This window comes from Cibotium barometz, chromosome 46 (assembly GCF_041138505.1).
Source record: "Cibotium barometz isolate CiBa-2024 chromosome 46, ASM4113850v1, whole genome shotgun sequence".
NCBI classification, from domain to species: Eukaryota; Viridiplantae; Streptophyta; class Polypodiopsida; order Cyatheales; family Cibotiaceae; genus Cibotium; species Cibotium barometz.
In genome coordinates, this window is record NC_141091.1 from 16,459,090 (window position 1) to 16,480,235 (window position 21,146).

Below are 21,146 nucleotides of genomic sequence, written 5' to 3' on the forward strand. Positions count from 1 at the left end.
CTCTCTCTCTCTCTCTCTCTCATGTGTACACACATGTGTGCGCGCGAACACACACACGTTTATGGGGGCTTACTTTATACATATCTACTAGTTTTTTAAATTTTTGGGGAAATTAAAACCCCATCTATGAGGGTATACTATATTAAATCCCCAAGTAGCCACAAGTGTACATAGGGTAATTTACAATTCTCTCGTTTAAAGAAAATGATACGCTTCTTTCTAAACTTTATTTCTTCGTGATCCACAAACTGGACATATCATTAAGTGGACATACACCTCTTTGGGTTCTGATCGATCGCTCTCATCGATCACCACTGGTATGGACTTGGTGGCACAAAGGCGGTTCTCTCACTCTCTCTCTCTCTCTCTCACACACACACGCGCTCACTCTCTCTCTCTCTCTCTCTCTCTCTCTCTCTCACACACACACACACACACACACACACATACACGCACGCACACACACAGAGATAAATCTTTTGCGCTTGTATATTATTGGCAAGAAATTGAACATCAAAATCCAGAGATATAGATCTCAAACCTAGAATTTTCATAGTAACTCCGACTATGACTTGCCTCGAGCTGATGCATAGATCTTGGCACGAGCCACGTTATAGTCTGTGTAAAGGAGCCATGGTTAGTAGAGCTTCGCCAGGCGGTTTTTCACCAGTGTTTAAGGAGGTAATGTGATGTGGGGGCTTCAGGTTTAACCTATATTATATAGCTGCAAGCGATTGTGCTTAGATGACTAGTCCCACAAAGGGAGGACCCATGGGTCTGTATCTTGATTTGCATTCATATCGTCTACTGACCAATCTTGGAGTGGAGGGGGCGATACAAGCATTGCAAGCGCCATCTCTTTAAGAACTCTTGGACTGTTGAAGAGAAGCTCCTCATCTAGAGAGGCAGCTTCTTTAGACACGCTGATTGCATTCGGAGACAGCAGCATGGCAAGCACCATCTCATTCACGTGAGGATCAAACATATCGTCCCGCAGATCGACCTCCGGATCGCTATTGCATTGCAAACTGCAATCATTAATCATGCTGTTCGTGTGCATGGCCTTGAGCTCGACGCCATTGTTGAACCTCGGGAGTGCAGAGACTAAGGTCGGAACCTTTGCAGATACTATGGTTTGAACCTTAGGTCGGCTTCTTTTAATCGTGTTCATGAAGCTTGAGCCGACGCCGGCGACTTGATCACAGCTTTGCTGCGATTTGAGCATCCTCATTGTGCTCTTCTTCTGCGCCGCGCCCATTGTTGCAGAGAGGTTAATTGGATTCTCTTTTTGAAGGAAGTTTGGCGATCCTTCATGAAGAGCTGCGAGGCTATTGTTGATGGAGCTTGGATGCAATGCAGCTGCTTCTTCAAAGGCCGATGCAGCAGCAGATGCAGCTTTTTGGATGTCTCTTGGGTCCAAGGTGATGGGGCAAGGAAGGCTATCAGCAAGATAAGGGAAATTCAACAAGGCAGCATCTCCCTTCAGACACAACGCAGCTACATCGTAGGCCCTAGCTGCCATCTCCGGAGTAGAAAAGGAGCCCAGCCATATGCGAGATTGCTTCTTTGGCTCCCTGATCTCAGACACCCACTTGCCCCATCTCCTCTTCCTAACCCCTCTGTACACAGGATGGCTCCCTTGGATGATCCTCCCTTCTTGAGCCACAATCTTGCTCACCCTCTTCTTCCTAATAACCACCTCTTGATGATGAAGCACGCCTGTGTTTGCATGACTTGTTACTTGAAGTTGAGGTTTCTCCTTCTTCATCGCCCTACAGCTTCTTGAGCAGCTGCAACAACTTGAAGATGGCAGCCAATTAGCAGGTTAGGGTATTATAATGGAGGAGGGCTTGCAAGATCCAAGTGATTAGAAAAGAGAGCTCAAAACCTGTACACAATGGTAGGATGAGTGATGAAGGCTGCGAATGTAGACAATAAAAAGGAACAAAATAGTAAAGCTATGGGCAAGTTGATATCTATGTGTATATAAGTACTAAAAAACGAGAAAGGAGTGTGAATGCAGAAGATATGGGATGCGAGGCTCAAGATGAGCTATGGACAAAGGGTGATAAAGGAGAGAAGGAGGGAGGGGGTGATGGGGGCAATAATATTGGCTCAAAGGCAGAGGGGGGGGGGAGCAAAATCAAAGGGGGATGTGAGCTAATTGTGAAATGATAGCAAAGCTAGAGGGGGTGGTGATAGGAGTGTGGCAAGTGAGTAGAGTGCATGATAAGAGGTAGAGCTTGCTTAGGACAGCAATATGTAGGGTGAAGTAGAGAGAACGCGGATCCGTGCACTGCCTGGAGCGCATATGCAGTAAATGTGAAAGCGGTAGTACCTTTTGTGGGGGTCCCGTCCTCCTCCTTCAAATCTCACATTTTACTAAAATACTCTCCCCAAGCGCCAATACCCATACACGGGTAGCTTTTGCATGGCTGTCTGTCTTGCCAAATTAACCCCCCCCCCCCAACAACCATTTGACCATAGTGATCGCCCATGTACCCAGCCTTAGAGATCCTAGAGAGACCCTATCATGATGGATTTTGTCTCTTGCACCCCGTCTTTCTTTACTTTGTTTCTGCAGAGCATCATGCTCGCACTTTTCCTTGTGGTGACACAAGGCCTGTATATTCGCTTCCATTGGATCGCCAAGGACTAGTATAATTTGTGTGCATAGCATCTCCTACAGTGATCAACTCGTGTTGTTGTTGTGCATAAACATGGCCCAAAACATCAGAGTGGCTCCTTACTTGCTTGAACTTTGATGTAAGTCTGATTTGCAATGGCTACAATACCAACACCTCTCCAATAACAAAGGAGAATTCATTTATTCTAACTTGCTTGACTTTACCCACTTAGAGACTTTTGATTTGCAATGGCTACAAAGGCTACAATACCCAACACCTCTCCAATAACAAGGGAGGGAAAAAATCATAATCCTTTGTAAATATACGAGTCATTTAAGTCTAGCAAGGAGACTCTTACCTTTCTATACTATGGCACCTCTAATGCCTTGATGTCATGATCTTCATCATGCACAATCATGTTGCTTTCTTGCAACACTTTGCCATGCTATGACTCCATAGTCACCCTACATGCACACATGCATGCACATTCATGTGTATGTGCATGCATTGGGGGCGAGTAGGGCTTATGTAATGTGTACATTTAACACATAGGTGCACAATATGAGTTTTCTTAAGCTTTGGAAGAACATTGCACACACAATGAGTTGTACAAACCTACATGCCCACTGTGACTTTACCACACACACACACACCATGCATGTGTGTTAAAAATGACACTTATATTAAAGTGTTCCTACATCCAAGGGGTTAACAAGTCCTTAATGGCTTATATTACAAGGTTATTCTTAAAGGTATTGTGCATGCACCTCGCATCCCACAAAGAGAGAGAGAGAGAGAGAGAGAGAGAGAGAGAGAGAGAGAGAGAGAGAGAGAGAGAGAGAGAGAGAGAGAGAGAGAGAGAGAGAGAGAGGACCCTAAACCAAGAGAAAAAGGAAAACCAGATATATTTATGTGTGCGTAGGTGTGTTGGGAAGGGGACCTATGAGTAGGATAGGGGCCAAGCCTATGCTCAAAGCTACCACAAGGAAGAAGCAAGTAGTGGATACAAGCCACATGGATGTTATTTGGCTTGATAGTATAAAATGTGAATACTAAAGGACATGTCTAAACCGTACATAATGTTACTTGGCTTGTATAAAATGTGAATACTAAAGGACATGTCTAAACCGTATAAAATGTTACTTGGCTTGTATAAAATGTGAATACTAAAGGACATGTTAAAACCGTACATAATGTACTAGAAATTAGGTGTTATAGTATGTTGCGTTTTCATTGAAGGTTTTAAATAGAAGAGGTTTTAGTAGCATTCAACTTTTGAAATTATTTAAAACCACTTGCACTATTCCAAATGAAAGCTGTCAACCCATAACAAAACACGTGTTTGAAAACATCGATTATAAGTCCAACACTCTTCTTCTATTGATTCACCCAAGCTTTCCAATTCATGACTAATCATTCCCTACCATTTCCCACCATAACTCTTCTTCTATTGATTCACCCAAGCTTTCCAATTCATGACTAATCATCCCCTCATATTTTGAAGTGCATGTAATATAACATGAAGATAACTTCTTTTTAAACATGGAGTGACTAGAGACAAAGTCCAAATGTAGGGTCTTCATCATGCCAATAGAGGGTCTTCACTCTGCCACCACTAGTAGAAAGGACCATTCCAGTATAGGGTCTTCACTATGCCACTAGGTGGAGGGTTTAATCAGTGTAAGAGAAGACATTAGCACAACTTTTATAAAGGGAGGGTTCAAGCCATTCTTTTGGAAAAATTAGTCGACCAAGGCAATGAAAGTTTGACTTTGCATGGCATAGCCATCGGTCACATGCCTCTAGCACTCTCCTTACACCATGAAATGAGAAGGACAAGTTGATTCCAAATTTGAGATCATGCCAAATATTGTAAGCCTAGCCTCCAAAAAGCATTAACACTAAAGGGAGGTTCAATTGTGCCCCACAACATCATAACCCATGCAACTCTTTGTGTAAAAGTAGGTGCTTGAGGATATGAAATGAATATGTAGAATAATCCATGCCACTCTGTGTAAAAGTGGGTGTTTAAGGATATGAAATTAATTAGTAGTGGTCCTTATATAACCTCATGGTTCTTGTTCTTATGAGATAATTCCCTTGAAATAGGCAACAAGCCTTCACAAAGATGACACCTCTGAGATCTCTCTATCTCGGTCTCTATCTCTTTCTCTCTCACACACACATTGCATGCACACATCGCATGCATACACACTTCCTCTCACATGTGATTTTGTTACCTTTACACGCATCACATGTATGCACACTTCCTCTCACATGTGTGATTTTGTTACTTGTGACCACCTCCCATCTCTCTCTCTCTCTCTCTCTCTCTCTCTCTCTCTCTCTCACACACACACACACACACACATTCCATGCAACATTCATGTGCACAGTGCACATACAATTCCTCTCACATGTGATTTTGTTACCTTTGGCCACCTCCCCTCTTCCCAGCCCACACCAACCCTTTGGGCATGTTGTAGCATGCTGTGTTGCCCCATAGCTAAGCCTCCATCTCATGTTGTTCCTTTTTTCTCATTTGTTCAATATCAAGCATCCAATTTTGCATCACACTTCCTCTTGTCAATTATGCCTTGATAAAGTTATGCACCCCAAGGACTCATCAGCACACCATCATGCAGAAAACATATCCTTTCTAGGGGAAGAGTTGTTCATAGTTTTTTTGCATATATTGTAGTGGTCACTTAATTGTCGGTCTCACAAAGAGCTACAAAGAGGAGATGTCATCAAGGAACGAAAATAAAGGAGATGTCATCAAGGAACGAAAATAAAGGAAGGCAAGTATATGGCATATCATTGTTAGAGGCCATCCTTATAATATCTATTTATGAAGGGGCTAAGGGTTGGTGACGTAGAGGTGGTTTGGTGACGTAGGGGTAGTTTGGGTGGTTGTAAGTTTGAAAAAGGTGTAGGTGAATGTGACACTATGTGGTGGTGTCAAATGTATAAATATGGAACTATGTAGTGGTGTCAAATGTATAAATAGGGAACTATGTAGTGAATGTGAAACTATGTAATGTAAAATTTGATGATGGGGGGCATGCATTGTGGTGAATGATGTGGGGGGTTTTAGGAACATTGGTGGATGGTGATGAGAGTACTTTTCACAGGGATCACATACAGCTATTTCCAACTCTTGCAGGGGACTCCTCTCTGTCTGTCTCTCTCTCTCGCTCTCCCTGTGTCTCCTCTCAACGTGGGTTGTTACGTATTTCTAGTGTTTGGTTCTTGACTTTCTATACGCATTTCCAAACTAAGTACTTCCCTTTGCAGCTGGCGGCTTCCTCTGATATTATTATGATGGACATCAAAAAATTCAACAATAATAAGTCCCTGCGAGGCTGGAGACAGCTTCGATGTGCGGACACGCGTCTAGGGATTATTATTATTATTATTATTATTATTATTATTTCCTCCCAGAAAAAACAAATAGTACTTCTCCCTGCGGAGCTAATTGTTATCAACTGAAACACATACACCGTGCTCGTCAGCAGGCGGCCATTCTAATGTCAGCATTAGTTTAATATTTGTATATAAAATGCAGCACCATGTCCTATATATTAAACGCAGTTTTTATTTTATCCTTCGAGCTGCCAAACACTGTGCAGACGCGCTTCATGATGCACACGCCTTTACGAGCAAAGGGGGCCTCCTCCTCCTCCTCTTCTTCTCTCAGAAGGAATTATAGTACCTCCCCCCCCCTCTGCTACAGCACACCATCCCAAAAAGAAGCACTAACGAGATAAAAAAGCACACCCCCCTATATTGCAACCCACGTCAACCAATCTCTCACATTTCCATGCATAAAGAGAGATTTTGCCTAGACATTATTCCACCTTCATTCTTCTTTTTCCTATCCTTTTGCTTTTTCCTTGCTTGGCTTCCACTGCTCCTCCCCTTTGTATTCTTGCACCCATCTAATCCTTATAGTAATCATCATCTCACCCAACTCGCCCATCTAGTCGCAACATCCCAAAGTCTCCTTTTGGAGTACCTTTGAAATTCTCCCTATCACCCTTTGCTATCCTACTCCTTAGCCTTTTCAGAACCCTCCTTCATGGAGATGCCCACTTCCTAACAGTATGTGGATTAGAAACATGAGCCCATATGAGATAGCCTTGCATTCAAACCTCCCAAGAGTCATTCTCTTTAGGCTCCCTTCCCTATTCCTCCGTGGCTCTATGATCACTTGAACTTCACATCATGTAGAAAGTGTCACTCAAATGAACTTTCCCAAGTGCCATACTCTAAAAGAAAAGGAATCGAATTTCACATTGTCCAAATGTTTGCAAAAGCATAACCACATGAACTTAAACTCATTACACTAGTTCAAGCACAAGTTGCTCTAGCATCATCTTAAAATCATGCCTTGATCAATGCAGAATCCGCATTGAAATTCCCAAAATGACATCGTACCGATAATATCTCGATGCACGAAAAGTCATGCAAGTGGTTTCTTGGAAACTCATCCTTCACACTTAAGGGCAAGAAAGGATGGAAAATGTGTAAATGATTAACGTTTTGCTATTACTCATGTAAAAGAAAAAGTTTATGCTAGTACTTATTAAAATGGTTATAAAAATATAATTACTTGCTTCTTGACTAACTAGCATACTTTTTTAATACTAACTAGCATACTTGCTTCTTGACTAACTAGCATATTTTTTTAATACATAGGCATCTAAAGCACGAATAGCTTTCATGGATTACAAACTGCAAGGTAATTCAAACATTGTCACTTTTGTAGAAAACAAAGGGAAAATATCCAGCAACTATGGGGTAAAGGCAATGAATGCTATAGTTTTGGATTTAATAAAATTTGCAAACAGTTTGTTTAAATTTGATCATGACTCATTGAGGCCATCAATAGTAATGTAAACGATAAAATTCATAGATACAAGAATGCCCTATTGATACTAATCAAAATAGTATAAACCCTATTGATACTAATCAAAATAGTATAAACTACTTACTCTATTTGATTAACTTTTATTTGCTACTATATAGGTTTATGAGCTTACTAGAATGTATAATCACTTTCCTTCAAGTCATAGTCATGATTGTTTCAATTTTATTAAGATATTCCCAGTACATAATTGTTCAATCGATGTCAGGCTTTGGCACTGCATAACAACTTACACCTTGTGTAAACTTATCAATGTATGGAATCAAGTAACAAATAATTAGCTTGTCATGCCTTGCATCTACCTTTATAAATAGTACACTTATTATTGTGAGCACCCTTACAAGAGACATATCATGTACGCATGCTCGATGCTTTTGAAACAAAACATTTAAAAAGGTTGAACTCTTCATTTTTATTGATCTACAAATAATCATGTTTGCATATGAAAACACAAGTGTTAACCATAATGATCACAAGCACAAAATTAGGCAAAGTTCTTGTGCAAGCCTAAGGAAGCCAATGTTTGAAAAATCCCTTTGGTATTCACTAGGGAACATGGGCTCATAATTTGGGTTTTCGTAGCCCTAAAATATACAAAAATTATAGGATCAAAAGTACCTAAGCATTTCCCTTTTCAAAACTTTCTATCATTTTACAAACCAATGAGAAGAAACCATGTAGATGGTCTACATATCATGTGGCTTGAGTCACTCCACATATGTTGTTTTTGAGCTATTTACATCATCTTAGTCACAACGTTAATTAATAAAAGGTCACTAATTGATCATGGGTCGAGAAGGACCACACTGAACCCATTATTTTTTTAGATGGTAGTTCTTGAAACCTTTGAGAATATGGCTTATAGTTTAATAATCCTACTTCTATTTCAAAAAACTAGATATCATATATAATCTTGAATATTCTTCCTATTACTAGGAAGTTGAGTTCTAGAATTATTGATTGTTTTTCTACAAAGGTAATGCTCTCATTGTTGTTTGAAATCTTATTAGTATCACATGTTTTCACAAACTTGAATGCCTTTAGGCCATAAATATTATCCAATCTTAGCTCTTAGTTTATTTCAAATGGAAATAGGGATCACAATTTTTAAGATCTAAAATTTGATTGCCAACAAAGGATCACAAAGCCCAACTTTGTTTATGTCAAATGGAAATAGGGATCATGTTTTCTAGGGTCTAAAATTTGATTACCAACTAATTATAGGATCACAAAGACCACATGAGACTGATTGGCATTATTAATGTAAATTCTTCCCATGCTCTTTATAATTATGGTTCTCGAGCACGCTTATCTTTTAACAGACTTCTTATTTTGATATTATCTACAATCTTGAATATTCTCTTCCTTACTATGGTTCTTTATGTAGAACGATAATTATCTCATTGTGATGATAAAGCATACAATGTATCTATATCATAAGGCGCCCCTTTTGGAAATCTAATTCAACATTTCTTTTTTCTAAATGGGGATGATACAAATAATAAAGTTATTAATTGAATAAAGTTATTTGTATTATTTTTAGATTATCGAGTATGTGTATCCCTTAATTGTAAGTCAAGATTGTAGATGATATTTAGCTAACAAGCAGGTTGTTCCAAATTCAATTTTAGAGTTAAGAGGAGTGGGAGGATTATCAATTATACTCTTTAAGAGTTGAGTTCCAGCATTATTGGTTGCTTTTCTAGAAAGGTAAGTCTTAGTATCACGTTTCCCATGAATTTGATTTAGACCAAAATTATTATTAAACCTGAGCCCTTAGTTAATTTCAAATGGAACTAGGGCTCGCATTTTCTAGGGTCTAAAATCTAATTACCAATGAATCGTAGGATCACAAAGACCACATGAAATGATTTGCATTTTAAATGGAAATTCTTCCATGCTCTATAAGATTATAGTTCACAAGCCTACTAATCTAGAATCTAAAAATTATTTCTACCTAGCTTCTTATGTAGATATCATCTATAATCTCAAATATTTTTTTTGTAGCTATCACCTTTTTAGCTAGCACCCTATGTACATATCATCTATAATATCTATTTCTATGGTACTTTCTCTAGAAAGATAATGCTATCATTGTTATTAAAAATCATATGGTGTATCTATCCTCAAGATACTCCTTTGGAAAGCCTATTCTTATATTATTATTTTTGTTTATGGGCAGGATTGAGCTATCAAAAGTTGTTGATTGAATATGGATACGTTTATAATTTTTAGATCATGGAGTATGTGTATCCTTATTTATAAGCATTGCATGGGAATGCCATTATATAAATTCTATTTTTAGAACTTAAAACTAGTCTTATTGTTAAGTCATAAAAGGGGATTTAGCAAGAAAAAACACTTAAGGCTAATTCAATTTTTTGAAGGAATGGAAAGATAAATGACATAAAAAAATAATGTAACTACTTCATTATGTTTATTTAGTATACATATGTACATGGTAAGAGTTTTGAATGGAAAATGGGCACGATTACCTTGAAATTTTCTTATTTTTCAAATATAAAAATAATTAAAAACTTCCCTACATTTATGGAGAAGTACCATTTTTTTTATTTCTTTGTAGATGATAGATACAAATGTTTTATATACAAATACAAAGAAAAAAAACTTTATGACAACATGCTTTAAAAAAAATTTGGAGGTGTTTTAAAAAAACTCAAAATTTGAACTTTTTTATAAAATGTTGCCTAGACATGGAAAATATACATTTTGAGTCATGAAGGTACTACAACCAATACATAAAAGCCTGCCTTAAAGTGTATACATAAGGCCTCCTTAATGTGTATACATAAAGTCTGCTTAATTTATATACATATAAACAAAATACATAAAGCCTCATTAATGTGTATATAGTAAGAGAATACAACATGCGATAATGTATATAAGAGAGCACTCATAAGAAGTATAATCTTTCATAGTACAAAACTTGAAAAGTCAATTTTCACAATAACAGAGATAGAAAAAAAATTGTGTTTTTTGAAGTGATACAATAGATGGAAAATCCATGCACCCGTGTGCTCCTATGAAGGGAGCTTCGATGGTTGCTCTCTGAAAACTACTAAGATGGAAGTTGTATGCTAGTAGAAGCTAGGCAGTAAACTCATGGGGGTGGTGATGACTGATAAACTGTGTGGACAGGGAGCTAACCGTGTATCTATATAAGCCTATATACACGGGGGGACCACCGACTATGACCGCATAGGTCCGCAGTCATAGTCGGTGCCACCATTCATGGTGTGGACTTGACCCATAAAGTTTTACTAGGACACTGTGTGTAGTAGTATCCCCAACTCCCGGGATCATCTTGGGTTCTGTTCAAGCCTCAAAATATCAAGACAGGGTGTCCAAGAGTAAAGTCTACCTACTCCATGTGTGGACCTCTATAAGATAACGGTCTAATGGTGTCCAAGAGTAAAGTCTACCTACTCCATGTGTGGGCCTCTACGAGATAACGATCTAATGTAGCAGGTAGCCTATTTAACAGTGTCACCAAATCTAATCCAAGCTATCTCGAAACCATCTAGCCTCTTAGGCCCTGATGGGTGCCTGAGCTACCCAACCATGGCTACTCCTCATAATGGGGGCCGTAAAAGCATGAGCTAGTCGGTGCGTGGAAAGTACAATATAAGGGTGGAGCATTGATATTATCTAGCACCCCCTCTCAATGTCCACCTGAAGGTGAACTACCTCTATGGTGTGTGGTATGATATCCAACACCCAAACATGAACCACCTTTATGGTCTAATGCCAAGTTGATGAAGATGCTGCTCCATTTGATCCTTGTTGCTAAGAGTCTTTATAAAGATGTTTGTATAATTCTTTGTCATCAGGTAGTAGACCATCTCAGCCTCTTTAAACATTATGAGCTCGTGCACAACGTGATAATGAATCTTAATTTGTTTCCTACTATGAGCATGAAAGAAATGGCCATGCAACTCCGGTTGTCACATTGTAGCATTGTACGCTACTTTTTCTGCACACTCCCATATCCTATAGAATCATTTTTGGCCCACAATGCCTCACATGATGTAAAGTATGTAGATTTATACTCAACTTTTATCAACAAGAGTGTAACAGCGGAATGTTTATTCTCATGGCATCCAAACTTTGCAAGCATGTGGGGCATTGACATGCTCTCTCCACTCTCTCTTTCTCTCATGAGCACTCCTTTTCCTCTCCTCCTCTTAAGCTTGGTGGATAGGAGGAAGTCTAGTCCTATCACATTTTCAACCCCTACAACTTTAAGACGGAAGCTAAGAGACAAAAACCTATGAGGGATCAATGTGACGGCATAGTACTAGAGATATGTGCTTATATAGGAAAATTAGCTTATCCACTTCACATTTCATTGGATTTCCTATCTAACTAGTACATAATTGATTGGATAACTAACATAACCATATAGATAAATAGAAATCTATTGGTAGAATAATTATTTATAAATCTATATATTTATCATATCTAAATACAATTTAGAAAAAATATTTTATCTTTTCTTTGATAATATAACTACATTCTCTTCCATAAAGTTTTTTTCTAAATTTAATTCAATGGTTTTCTTACAAAAACTAATATTTTAATAGAATAATATTTTCAAAAGATTGACTTTTTATAATGAAATAACATAAAATTTAAAAAATTTACTACATTAATAATTTAAGAATATACTCTTTTCTTTGATAATATAACTACATTCTCTTCCATAAAGTTTTTTTCTAAATTTAATTCAATGGTTTTTCTTACAAAAAATAATATTTTCATAAAATAATATTTTCAAAAGATTGACTTTTTAAAATGAAATAACATAAAATTTTAAAAAAATTACTACTTTTATAATTTAAAAATATACTCTTTTGAAGTTAATTATTTTATTTTTTTAATTTATAAACTAGATATTTTATTCTTTAAAATTTTATATGTATTTTTATTTTTAGGTATGTTTCTCATGTATGATATTATCCTCAAATGAAAAATATATATTAAATTAAATTTTTTTAAAGTAAAAAATTAAATTTAAATATTAATAAGAAAAGGGGAAGCTGCTACATGGCAGACATGTCCTGCCAAATGGCATCTACCCTTCTACATTGGACTTGTATGGCTACTGCTGATGTGGCTACTTTGCATGTCTACATGGGTTGACATGTGGAGGGATAATGTGGAAGCATACATATGACATGGCATTCCATGATGTGGTGTGCCATATCACCGAGTGTGAGGTGGCATGCAAAGATGGCAAGATGATGTGTTACGTATGGCTATTGATGTGGCTGCTTTGCATGTCTACATGGGTTGACATGTGGAAGCACACATATGACATGGCATTCCATGATGTGGTGTGCCATGTCATTGAGTGTGAGGTAGCATGCAAAGATGGCAAGATGATGTGTTAATAATGATGACTAGGATGATGAGTTGAAAAGTCAACTAGGTTAACCATGTTGATATATGGAGGGTGGAGGTGGAATGGTGCTTACATGGATCCTTCCCAAGGTGATGTGGACACGAAGTGGCATGTACATATTGTAGGATTTGTGCCCACCCAAGGCTCACACATGGCATGTAGGATTTGTGCCTATATGTACACGCAGGATTTGTGCCCAACCAAGACTCACACATGGGATGATCTCTCTAGGCTTTATAGATTACTAAGCCTAGATTTCCAAACCTAACTAGGATTGGTTTTAGATTTGAAAAAGCGAGATTGGACACAATAGGGGGATTTTCACTTGAGAGGAGTCAAAATGGGCCTTCCCATACTCAAATAAAGCTATTTTAAAAAATAAATTCATGGCAAGTATGGGAATCCCTAAAGATAAAACAATTCAATATTTGATTCTCTAGATTAGATTAATGGATCTCTAAGTGTCACAAAACAAATTTTACAAATTACATGTACAAAAATCCAACCGTTCTCTAATGATTAGATTTTTAATTTGATCAAATTAGATTACATTTGCTTTATTGGGTCTCTAACACTCAGAACAAATTTTATAAATTATATCTACAAAAATCCAACCATTAGATTTGTAATTTTACCTTACATCCACATTCTAGTAACCTTCCCCAATCTAATGATCACTAGATCCATACAAATTGAATATTTTAAATGGTAGTTATGGTGGAAGGACGAAATTGTACATTTTTTAACAATTCTAATACATTTTAGATAATATTAAAAATAAAAAAGCACATCAAAATACTCAATAAATCAAGTTAAGCTCTATGTTATGTAAATTTGTAATATACAAAGTGGGAACATTATATGAGTAATGATGTAAAATTTATACGTAATTTATTCTCGTTTAGTCTACCTATCTAAACTTGGCATGAAAAAAGATTTTGTACCTGAACAAAAGAGGCTTTGCAATTATTGGATACTTGATCGAAATATAGTTTTAGGTGCCTAACTTTACATGATTTTCTCAAAAGAAGTCCCCACTTCTCTTGGCCTTGAAATTTTATGCTCTAGGTCCATATTAGATGAGAAAACTCTCCCTACCTAGACCTTTTTGTACCTCTTTCTTCTTTGGTCAAGCTTGGGATGTATCTATTACCATCCTCATATCCACATACATAATTTTATCACTAGTTGGATGATTATGCCTACTGACTAGGTGCATCAAGAAACTTATGCTTTCCAACTACATCCCTCTTTTTTACACAGTAGCACTTGAAGTGAAGAGGTTGTCTCATATAGTCCTATATTGCCTTGATTGGCTTCTTACTCCCATTTAGTTGTGTGCTTGCACTCTCACTCCTAAGGCACATACCAACAATTGCTAATCAGAGCCCTTGCTATTTCTGTTGTGCAGATCTACTCTGCCAGTAGACCTACCTAGCTACTGCTGCCAATAGACTTGTGTGTGTAGAGCTAGTTGCTCTACCACCATTGAGCCACCATTCCACATCCAAAAGAGCCAAGTGAACCTCCATCGATTCAAAACCCGCTTTGCCACCCAATTATGACACCTTAATGAGCACTGCTAGTGCATAGCTAACCACACTAGCTGATCGTTTGGTGAAGGTGGTTAGCCTACCTCCACCACCACTAGTCCAAACCTCACGACTCAAAGACCGCCACTTCGACCTGAGCTCTACCCATGCCTGGATCTAAGATCACTTATCTAAGATCACTTCTACCACCCTGCAACTTTCTATATACACTGAAGGCCATCAAAGTGGTCACATAGTGATTTCTGTACCTTTGTACACTGAAGGCCATCAAAGTGGTCACATAGTGATTTTTGTACCTTTGTACTTTAATGAAAAGAGAGAAGAAGTGGATGAACTCACAGTAGCATCTTGTTCATAGAGGTACATGTAGTTTGGGGATCTTTTTTATACACCTTTTTAAAAAAATTCAAAGCTTTTGTGCTGTATATTTAGGGATTCTTGTTCATGATGAGGGAAAGATTTGTAAAGTGGAAGCATCCATAGGCACTCTTGTACTTGTGTATATCATCTAGGCACTCATGTTCCTGTGCAACACTCTCAGAGTCTTACATTAATAATGCTGATGTGTCGGGGAGACTTGCCTCTATAGCCCGTCCGAAACACACCACTGTGAGGAGAGAACTACCATCAACACCACAACACCGACAAACAACACCAAATCAAGGCACCAATACACTCAGCTAGTGTCCCTTGATCTTTAGCTCACACCAGCGAGACACTTGAGCACACTTCAAATTTCTCAGCCAGTACAACTAACTCTTTCAGACGTCCTCCTAGGTCAACTCTAACCTCCAATGGCCCTGATCTTCCCTCATAACCCTTCAACCAACCTTAGCTAACTACAAACTGACTAAAAATACTCTCAGCTCTACTAACAACGCAGACAGATCAAATGTTGATAGTACTCGTGCTTCCGAATGTTGATGCTCAATTCCTTCCAAAATGTGTTCTCCAGGATCCTCTACAATCCTCCAGCATCAGCTAACCTTATATCCACAACCCCAGGACCTTCTTGGACTCCTAATTGACCCTCAGCAAACACCCTTCTCACTGAATTGGTTGAGATAGACCCAGCTGTCTGAAACAGACCCGGCTGACCCAACTATCTCAACTGAAGCAGAATTATTCACTCACGGGTCCTCTGACCTCCCCTAACTCTCAAGCTTCTCCAATCTTAAAGAGTTACCACACCAAAGATTCTCTATTGACTCCAACTGACTGTATTGTGACTGCTAGTGACCAAACTGATCCAATCGACCCAATTGGATTCTCTATTGACTCCAACTGACTGTATTCTGACTGATAGTGACCAAACTGATCCAATCAACCCAATTGGATTATAATTCCACTCCTCTGAGTGCACTGACCCTCTTCAACCCGCGAAAAACTTAGACTCCACCAGGACTCACCTCTCTACACTCACAGCTAACATTTGTTGTACTAACGGTCTTCTGACTCATGAAAAAAACCTTCTCATGTCTGACTGCTGACAGGTGACTGTCATACTTGACTCAAATCTTTCCTCGTCAACACAAAGAGACCAAAACTACTCCTGAACATCCACAACTGACTCTTATTGGGCCTCAGCTAATCCAAGCCGACTCCCTTCTGACACATTCCTTAGTTGACACCTAGACCACTAGCAATGCCCAACTTGTCAGACTAACTTCTGATTGGTTCTGATTGTTAGCCCATACCTCATAAGAGTTAAAGATTCTCTATTGACTCCAACTGACTGTATTCTGACTGATAGTGACCAAACTGACCCAATCGACCCAATTGAATTAGAATTCCACTCCTTTGAGTCCATTGACCCTCTTCAACCCGCGAAAAACTTAGACTCCACTGGGACTCACCTCTCTACACTCATAGCTAACATTTGTTGTACTAACGGTCTTCTGACTCATGAAAAAAACCTTCTCATGTCTGCTGAAAGGTGACTGTCAGACTTGACTCAAATCTTTCCTCATCAACACAAAGAGACCAAAACTACTCCTGAACATCCACAACTGACTCTTATTGGGCCTCAGCTAATCCAAGCCGACTCCCTTCTGACACATTCCTCAGTTTTGACAACTTGTGAGACTAACTTCTGATTGGTTCTGATTGCTAGCCCATACCTCATAAGAGTTAAACAGGACCAGAACAATAATTCAATAGCCTTAGCTAGCTTATCCTAACACACAGTTGATGAAGCTACCAATTTCAAACCTATAGACTCAAACACAAGCTAACTAACACAGTTCTGACTCAACATAAGTCAGCTCTTCATTCACAGTTGTTCTCCTCAACAAACTCCATCAAAACAACACAGCTAAAACCAAAGCATAAGATTTCATCAAACCTCTCTGTATATATATATATATATATATATAAAACTAAGCCAATATCAACACCCCTGAGATTTGGGGATAGAACTAAAAAGAGAGAAGAGCCACAAAACAAAGGGACTTCCACACAATTATCCCAACAAAACCCTGTATTCTCAACTTCAATGAATCACAAACAACAACCATAGCTATAGCTACACTCTACAAATAGCCACCAACAAGGAATAAGACTTTGAGCTGCTGGTAGGTGTCCTAGCACTTCACTCAGGGACCGCTTCGTCGGCCCTCGCCCATCGTAAACCAGAAGCACACCATTTTTCAACCGTACTAAGGCTGGTCAAGACCTTGGCAGGCTTTGCCCACCATGAGAGACGTCCTTTGATGACTCCCCACCAGCTGTTACAACGTAAACTCTCCTTAGATTAACAATAAGATAAATGCTTCCTCTAGCATTCTGGCGTAAGACAGTCCTTTACAAAGACATAGTTTCTATGCAAGTAAGAGTTTCCCATTGAGTTTGATTTCACAAGACCCTTTTTTTTTCAGAACCTAGACTTTCTTAATGAAAATCACAAATCATATATCTTGGTGATCCATCCATCAATTACGACTAATTTCTAACTTATTTCTCTAGACGATTTCGGGTCTTAGGGAAAACTTCTCTAAATCAGCCAGTTATCCATTCTTCGTATACAGAGAAATAGGAATGGTCACAAGACTTTGCTTAATTTCTGATTCAAGAGATGGGCATGCATCTTACTGACCCAGCTTTCTCACGTGGTCATGATCTAGCACAGAATTACTTGAATTTATTAACTATGATTTTAATCATAAGAGTAAATATCCAAGATTATGAAAATTCAGTCTTCCTTGGACATAATAGAACTATAAATAATTCTATTCATGAATAATGGTAATTAACAAGGATATTTCTTTTCCAATGATCTTTTAATGAATATGCATACATCATTTTATTAAAATATTTACATAGAATTATACTAAAATATTTTTTTCTCCATTTGGACCCAGGCATCAACATGCCCTAATTACCTACATAGAATTATGATGAAACTTTCTCTTTTGATACCAAAATTATTTTATGCATTTTTCTAATTAAAGATATGATGAAAATTCCTCTTTTGATAAATAAATAAATAAAAATACCCATGTATATACATACCATGAATATACCTATTTTAAAATATGCCAAAAATTCCTCTTTTTACCATTTAGACATTAATGCATACATACTATAAATGTATATTAAAAAATGTGACAAAAATCCATCTTTTAGCATTTAAAAAGTTTTATGCATAGAATATCGTGAAAACCTCTTTTTGCATCTAGATTTTTATGCATGCACATACTAGAAAAATGCAATGAAAATCCTTCTTTTAGCATTAAAATGTTTATGCAAAGAATATTATGAAAATTCCTCTTTTTGCATTCTTAAAAATATGCATAAACCTTCATTTTCTAATGATAAAATTTTGCCATAACTTCCCCACATTTTCTATGAAATGAGAATGCTTAAAGTTTCACTTTTAATATAAAAATTAGTTTATGCATAAACCTAAGCATAAATATGAGCATAAATGTTTATTTTTAAAATATCCAATTATCACTTCCCATATGAAAATAATTACAAGAATGTTAGCATAAACTCTCTTTCAGCTTAAAATGAATAAAGATGAATTTTCTTAACATAAAACAAGCTTAAATGAATTAATCCTCATTTTAATTAGATTAAAAATCATAACAATGCTTAATCTCCATCTCTAGCTTGTTAGGCCTAGAGTTTTGGGTAAGAAAATGAGATTAGGACTAAGATCTATCCTTCCAAGAAGGATTAATCCATAAAGGTGAGTATTCATACAAAAAGAGAGATTTACAAATCAAAAACATTACATTTAAGTATAAAAGATTAACATTAATCCATTTAAACAATATAAATCAATAAAAGCATGGTTTTAAGAAGAAATCATGGATTAAAATGCTTCCCAAGCATTAGAGAGGTTGGGAAGAACATTTGGCATTGAAGAAGAGAGTAAAACACCATTGTTTTAGGCTTACCCTTGGTTTTTGGCTTGATTCTTTAGAGAGAAGTGAAGCCCTCAAGAGTAAGCTTGGGGCCACAAAGAAGTAGAGGAAAATCTCCAAGAGAAGATGAGGATTAGTGAAGCTCCAAAGCTTCACAATGGAGAGGCAAGATAGAGAGATAATAGAAATATACAAAACTGAAAATTACACTAGCACATAGAGTTACTCCAATATGAAAATACAAAGGAATGGGGCTCTATTTATAGGAGAGGGAGGCCACCAACCAAGTCGAACTGGGATCTAGAGGCTTTCGGCTTTAGTTTGATCCAATTTGGGCAAGTTTTGGACTAGTTTGGCTCACATTTTGATCCAGTTTGAAAGAGGAGAGATCAGAGATGAAATATCTCATTTTTTTGAATTAAAAATTAGGAGTAATGATGAGATTCTAGGCGCCTCCTTCATGAGCTCTTGAGATGTCAAAATTCTAATTTTTTTCTAATAAATCCTCTTTTTTTACTATTAAGTACCTATACTAGTTAACTCTTCATCTTATGTGAGAATTTACTTCTTTTTGGGGGATTTTCTTTTATTCTTGCATCTTTTTCATCCTTCCTAACACTTGGATTCACCCCATTGGCCCTTTAGAACACTCTTTGGACCTTAATCCATAATTTTCTGAAAATGTGGACCCTTAGGCTAAGGTGTCTAATGCATATATTCAATTAATTCCTAATGCATATTAGAAAACTCTTTTTAAACTTTTGTTTTAGAGGAATTCATCTTAAACAAAAGGGATAACTTTATATCCAGAAATATCTCAAAACTATATTATCTCTCTCTAGACCAAAAACAAAGAAAAACAATGTTTTCTTGCATTCTGAAAGAGGGGATGATTACAGGGGACTGAGAGGAGAACTTATACATCTCTTAGGGGATGAGGAGGAACCTTACATCCTCTCCCACTTGAAAAACACGAGATGTCCTCATCTCATAAAAAGTGGGGGTAGTCCTTTATCATTTCTTCTTCTTTCTCCCAAGTGACGTCCTCTAAAGGATAGAACTTCCACTTGACCAGAAACTCTCTAAGGACTCTGTTCCTGAGAGCTTTCTCTGAAACATCTAGGATTTCTTCAGGTTGGAGTTCCATTGGCCTTGAGTCGAAGAAGTCAACTGTTCATCATCCAGCACATGACTCGGGTTGTGGGTACATACTTTTTAAGTAAGCTAACATGGAACACATTATGTAGCTTGAGATGGGGAGGTAGAAGAAGTTCATAAGCTAGATCTCCTACTTTCTTAGTAACGATGTACGACGCCCATAGTATCTTGGAGATAGCTTTTTGTACTTCCCTAGAGATAAATAACTTCTCTTGGGTCGTCCTACACGAATGAAGACCATATCTGATTCTTCAAACACTCTCTGTTCTTTTCTTATCAGCATACTGCTTTTGTCTATCCTAGGCAGCCTTAATATCCTTGCGGATTGCCTGCATTACTGCTCAATATCATCAAGCATCTGTCTGGACATCTTGACCCTGATAAATGGGTCGGACCAAGTTAATGGTGTGAGGCAATCGTGTCCGTTACAGAGCTTTGAATGGATTCATCCCGATACTTCGGTGATAAGAGGCATTATAAGAAAACTCAACTAGATGTAAGTAGCTTAACCACTTTCTAGGTTCTTTGCCACAGCATGACCAAAGAATATCTTCAATTACTTGGTTTACTCTTTCAGTCTGGCCATCTGTCTCGGGATGATAAGTAGTACTGAGATCTAAGGAAGTTCCCATTGCCTCGAAGAATGCAGTCCATAACCTTGATGTGAACTTAGAATCTTTATTGTTCACTATTCTTCTAGGTAAGCTATGCAGCCTGAAAATCTCCTTGAGGAAGACTCTGGCAACATCCACCGTAGTGTAGGTTTCTTCTACTAGAATCAGATGGGCAACCTTGGTTAGTCTGTCACAACTACCACAAAAATGGATTTGTAACCTAGGTTCATCATCCAGTAACAAAATCCATACTGACACATTTCCACTTCATCTGTGGAATGTCTAAGGGATGCAGCTTTCATGGTATCTCAACCATTTTTGCCTTGACTCTTTGACATGTTAAGCACTGACGTACATGATTAAGTACATCCTTTTTGAGTCCTTGCCAGAAGAACCTCTTCTTTACAGACATGTAGGTCTTTATGAACCCTGGATCTCTAGCTATCGGGCTATCATGGGCCGATTATTG

At 37.7% G+C, this 21,146-nt stretch overlaps 1 protein-coding gene across 1 annotated transcript; it reads right to left on the minus strand.

Annotated features, from left to right (window-relative positions):
* Positions 1-467: 467 nt before the first annotated feature.
* On the minus strand, positions 468-2,134 carry LOC147611935 (uncharacterized). The gene has a single exon (XM_086784232.1). The coding sequence runs from the start codon at positions 1,766-1,768 to the stop codon at positions 749-751; it is 1,020 nt and encodes a 339-aa protein (XP_086640358.1). The 5' UTR covers positions 1,769-2,134; the 3' UTR covers positions 468-748.
* Positions 2,135-21,146: the final 19,012 nt, after the last annotated feature.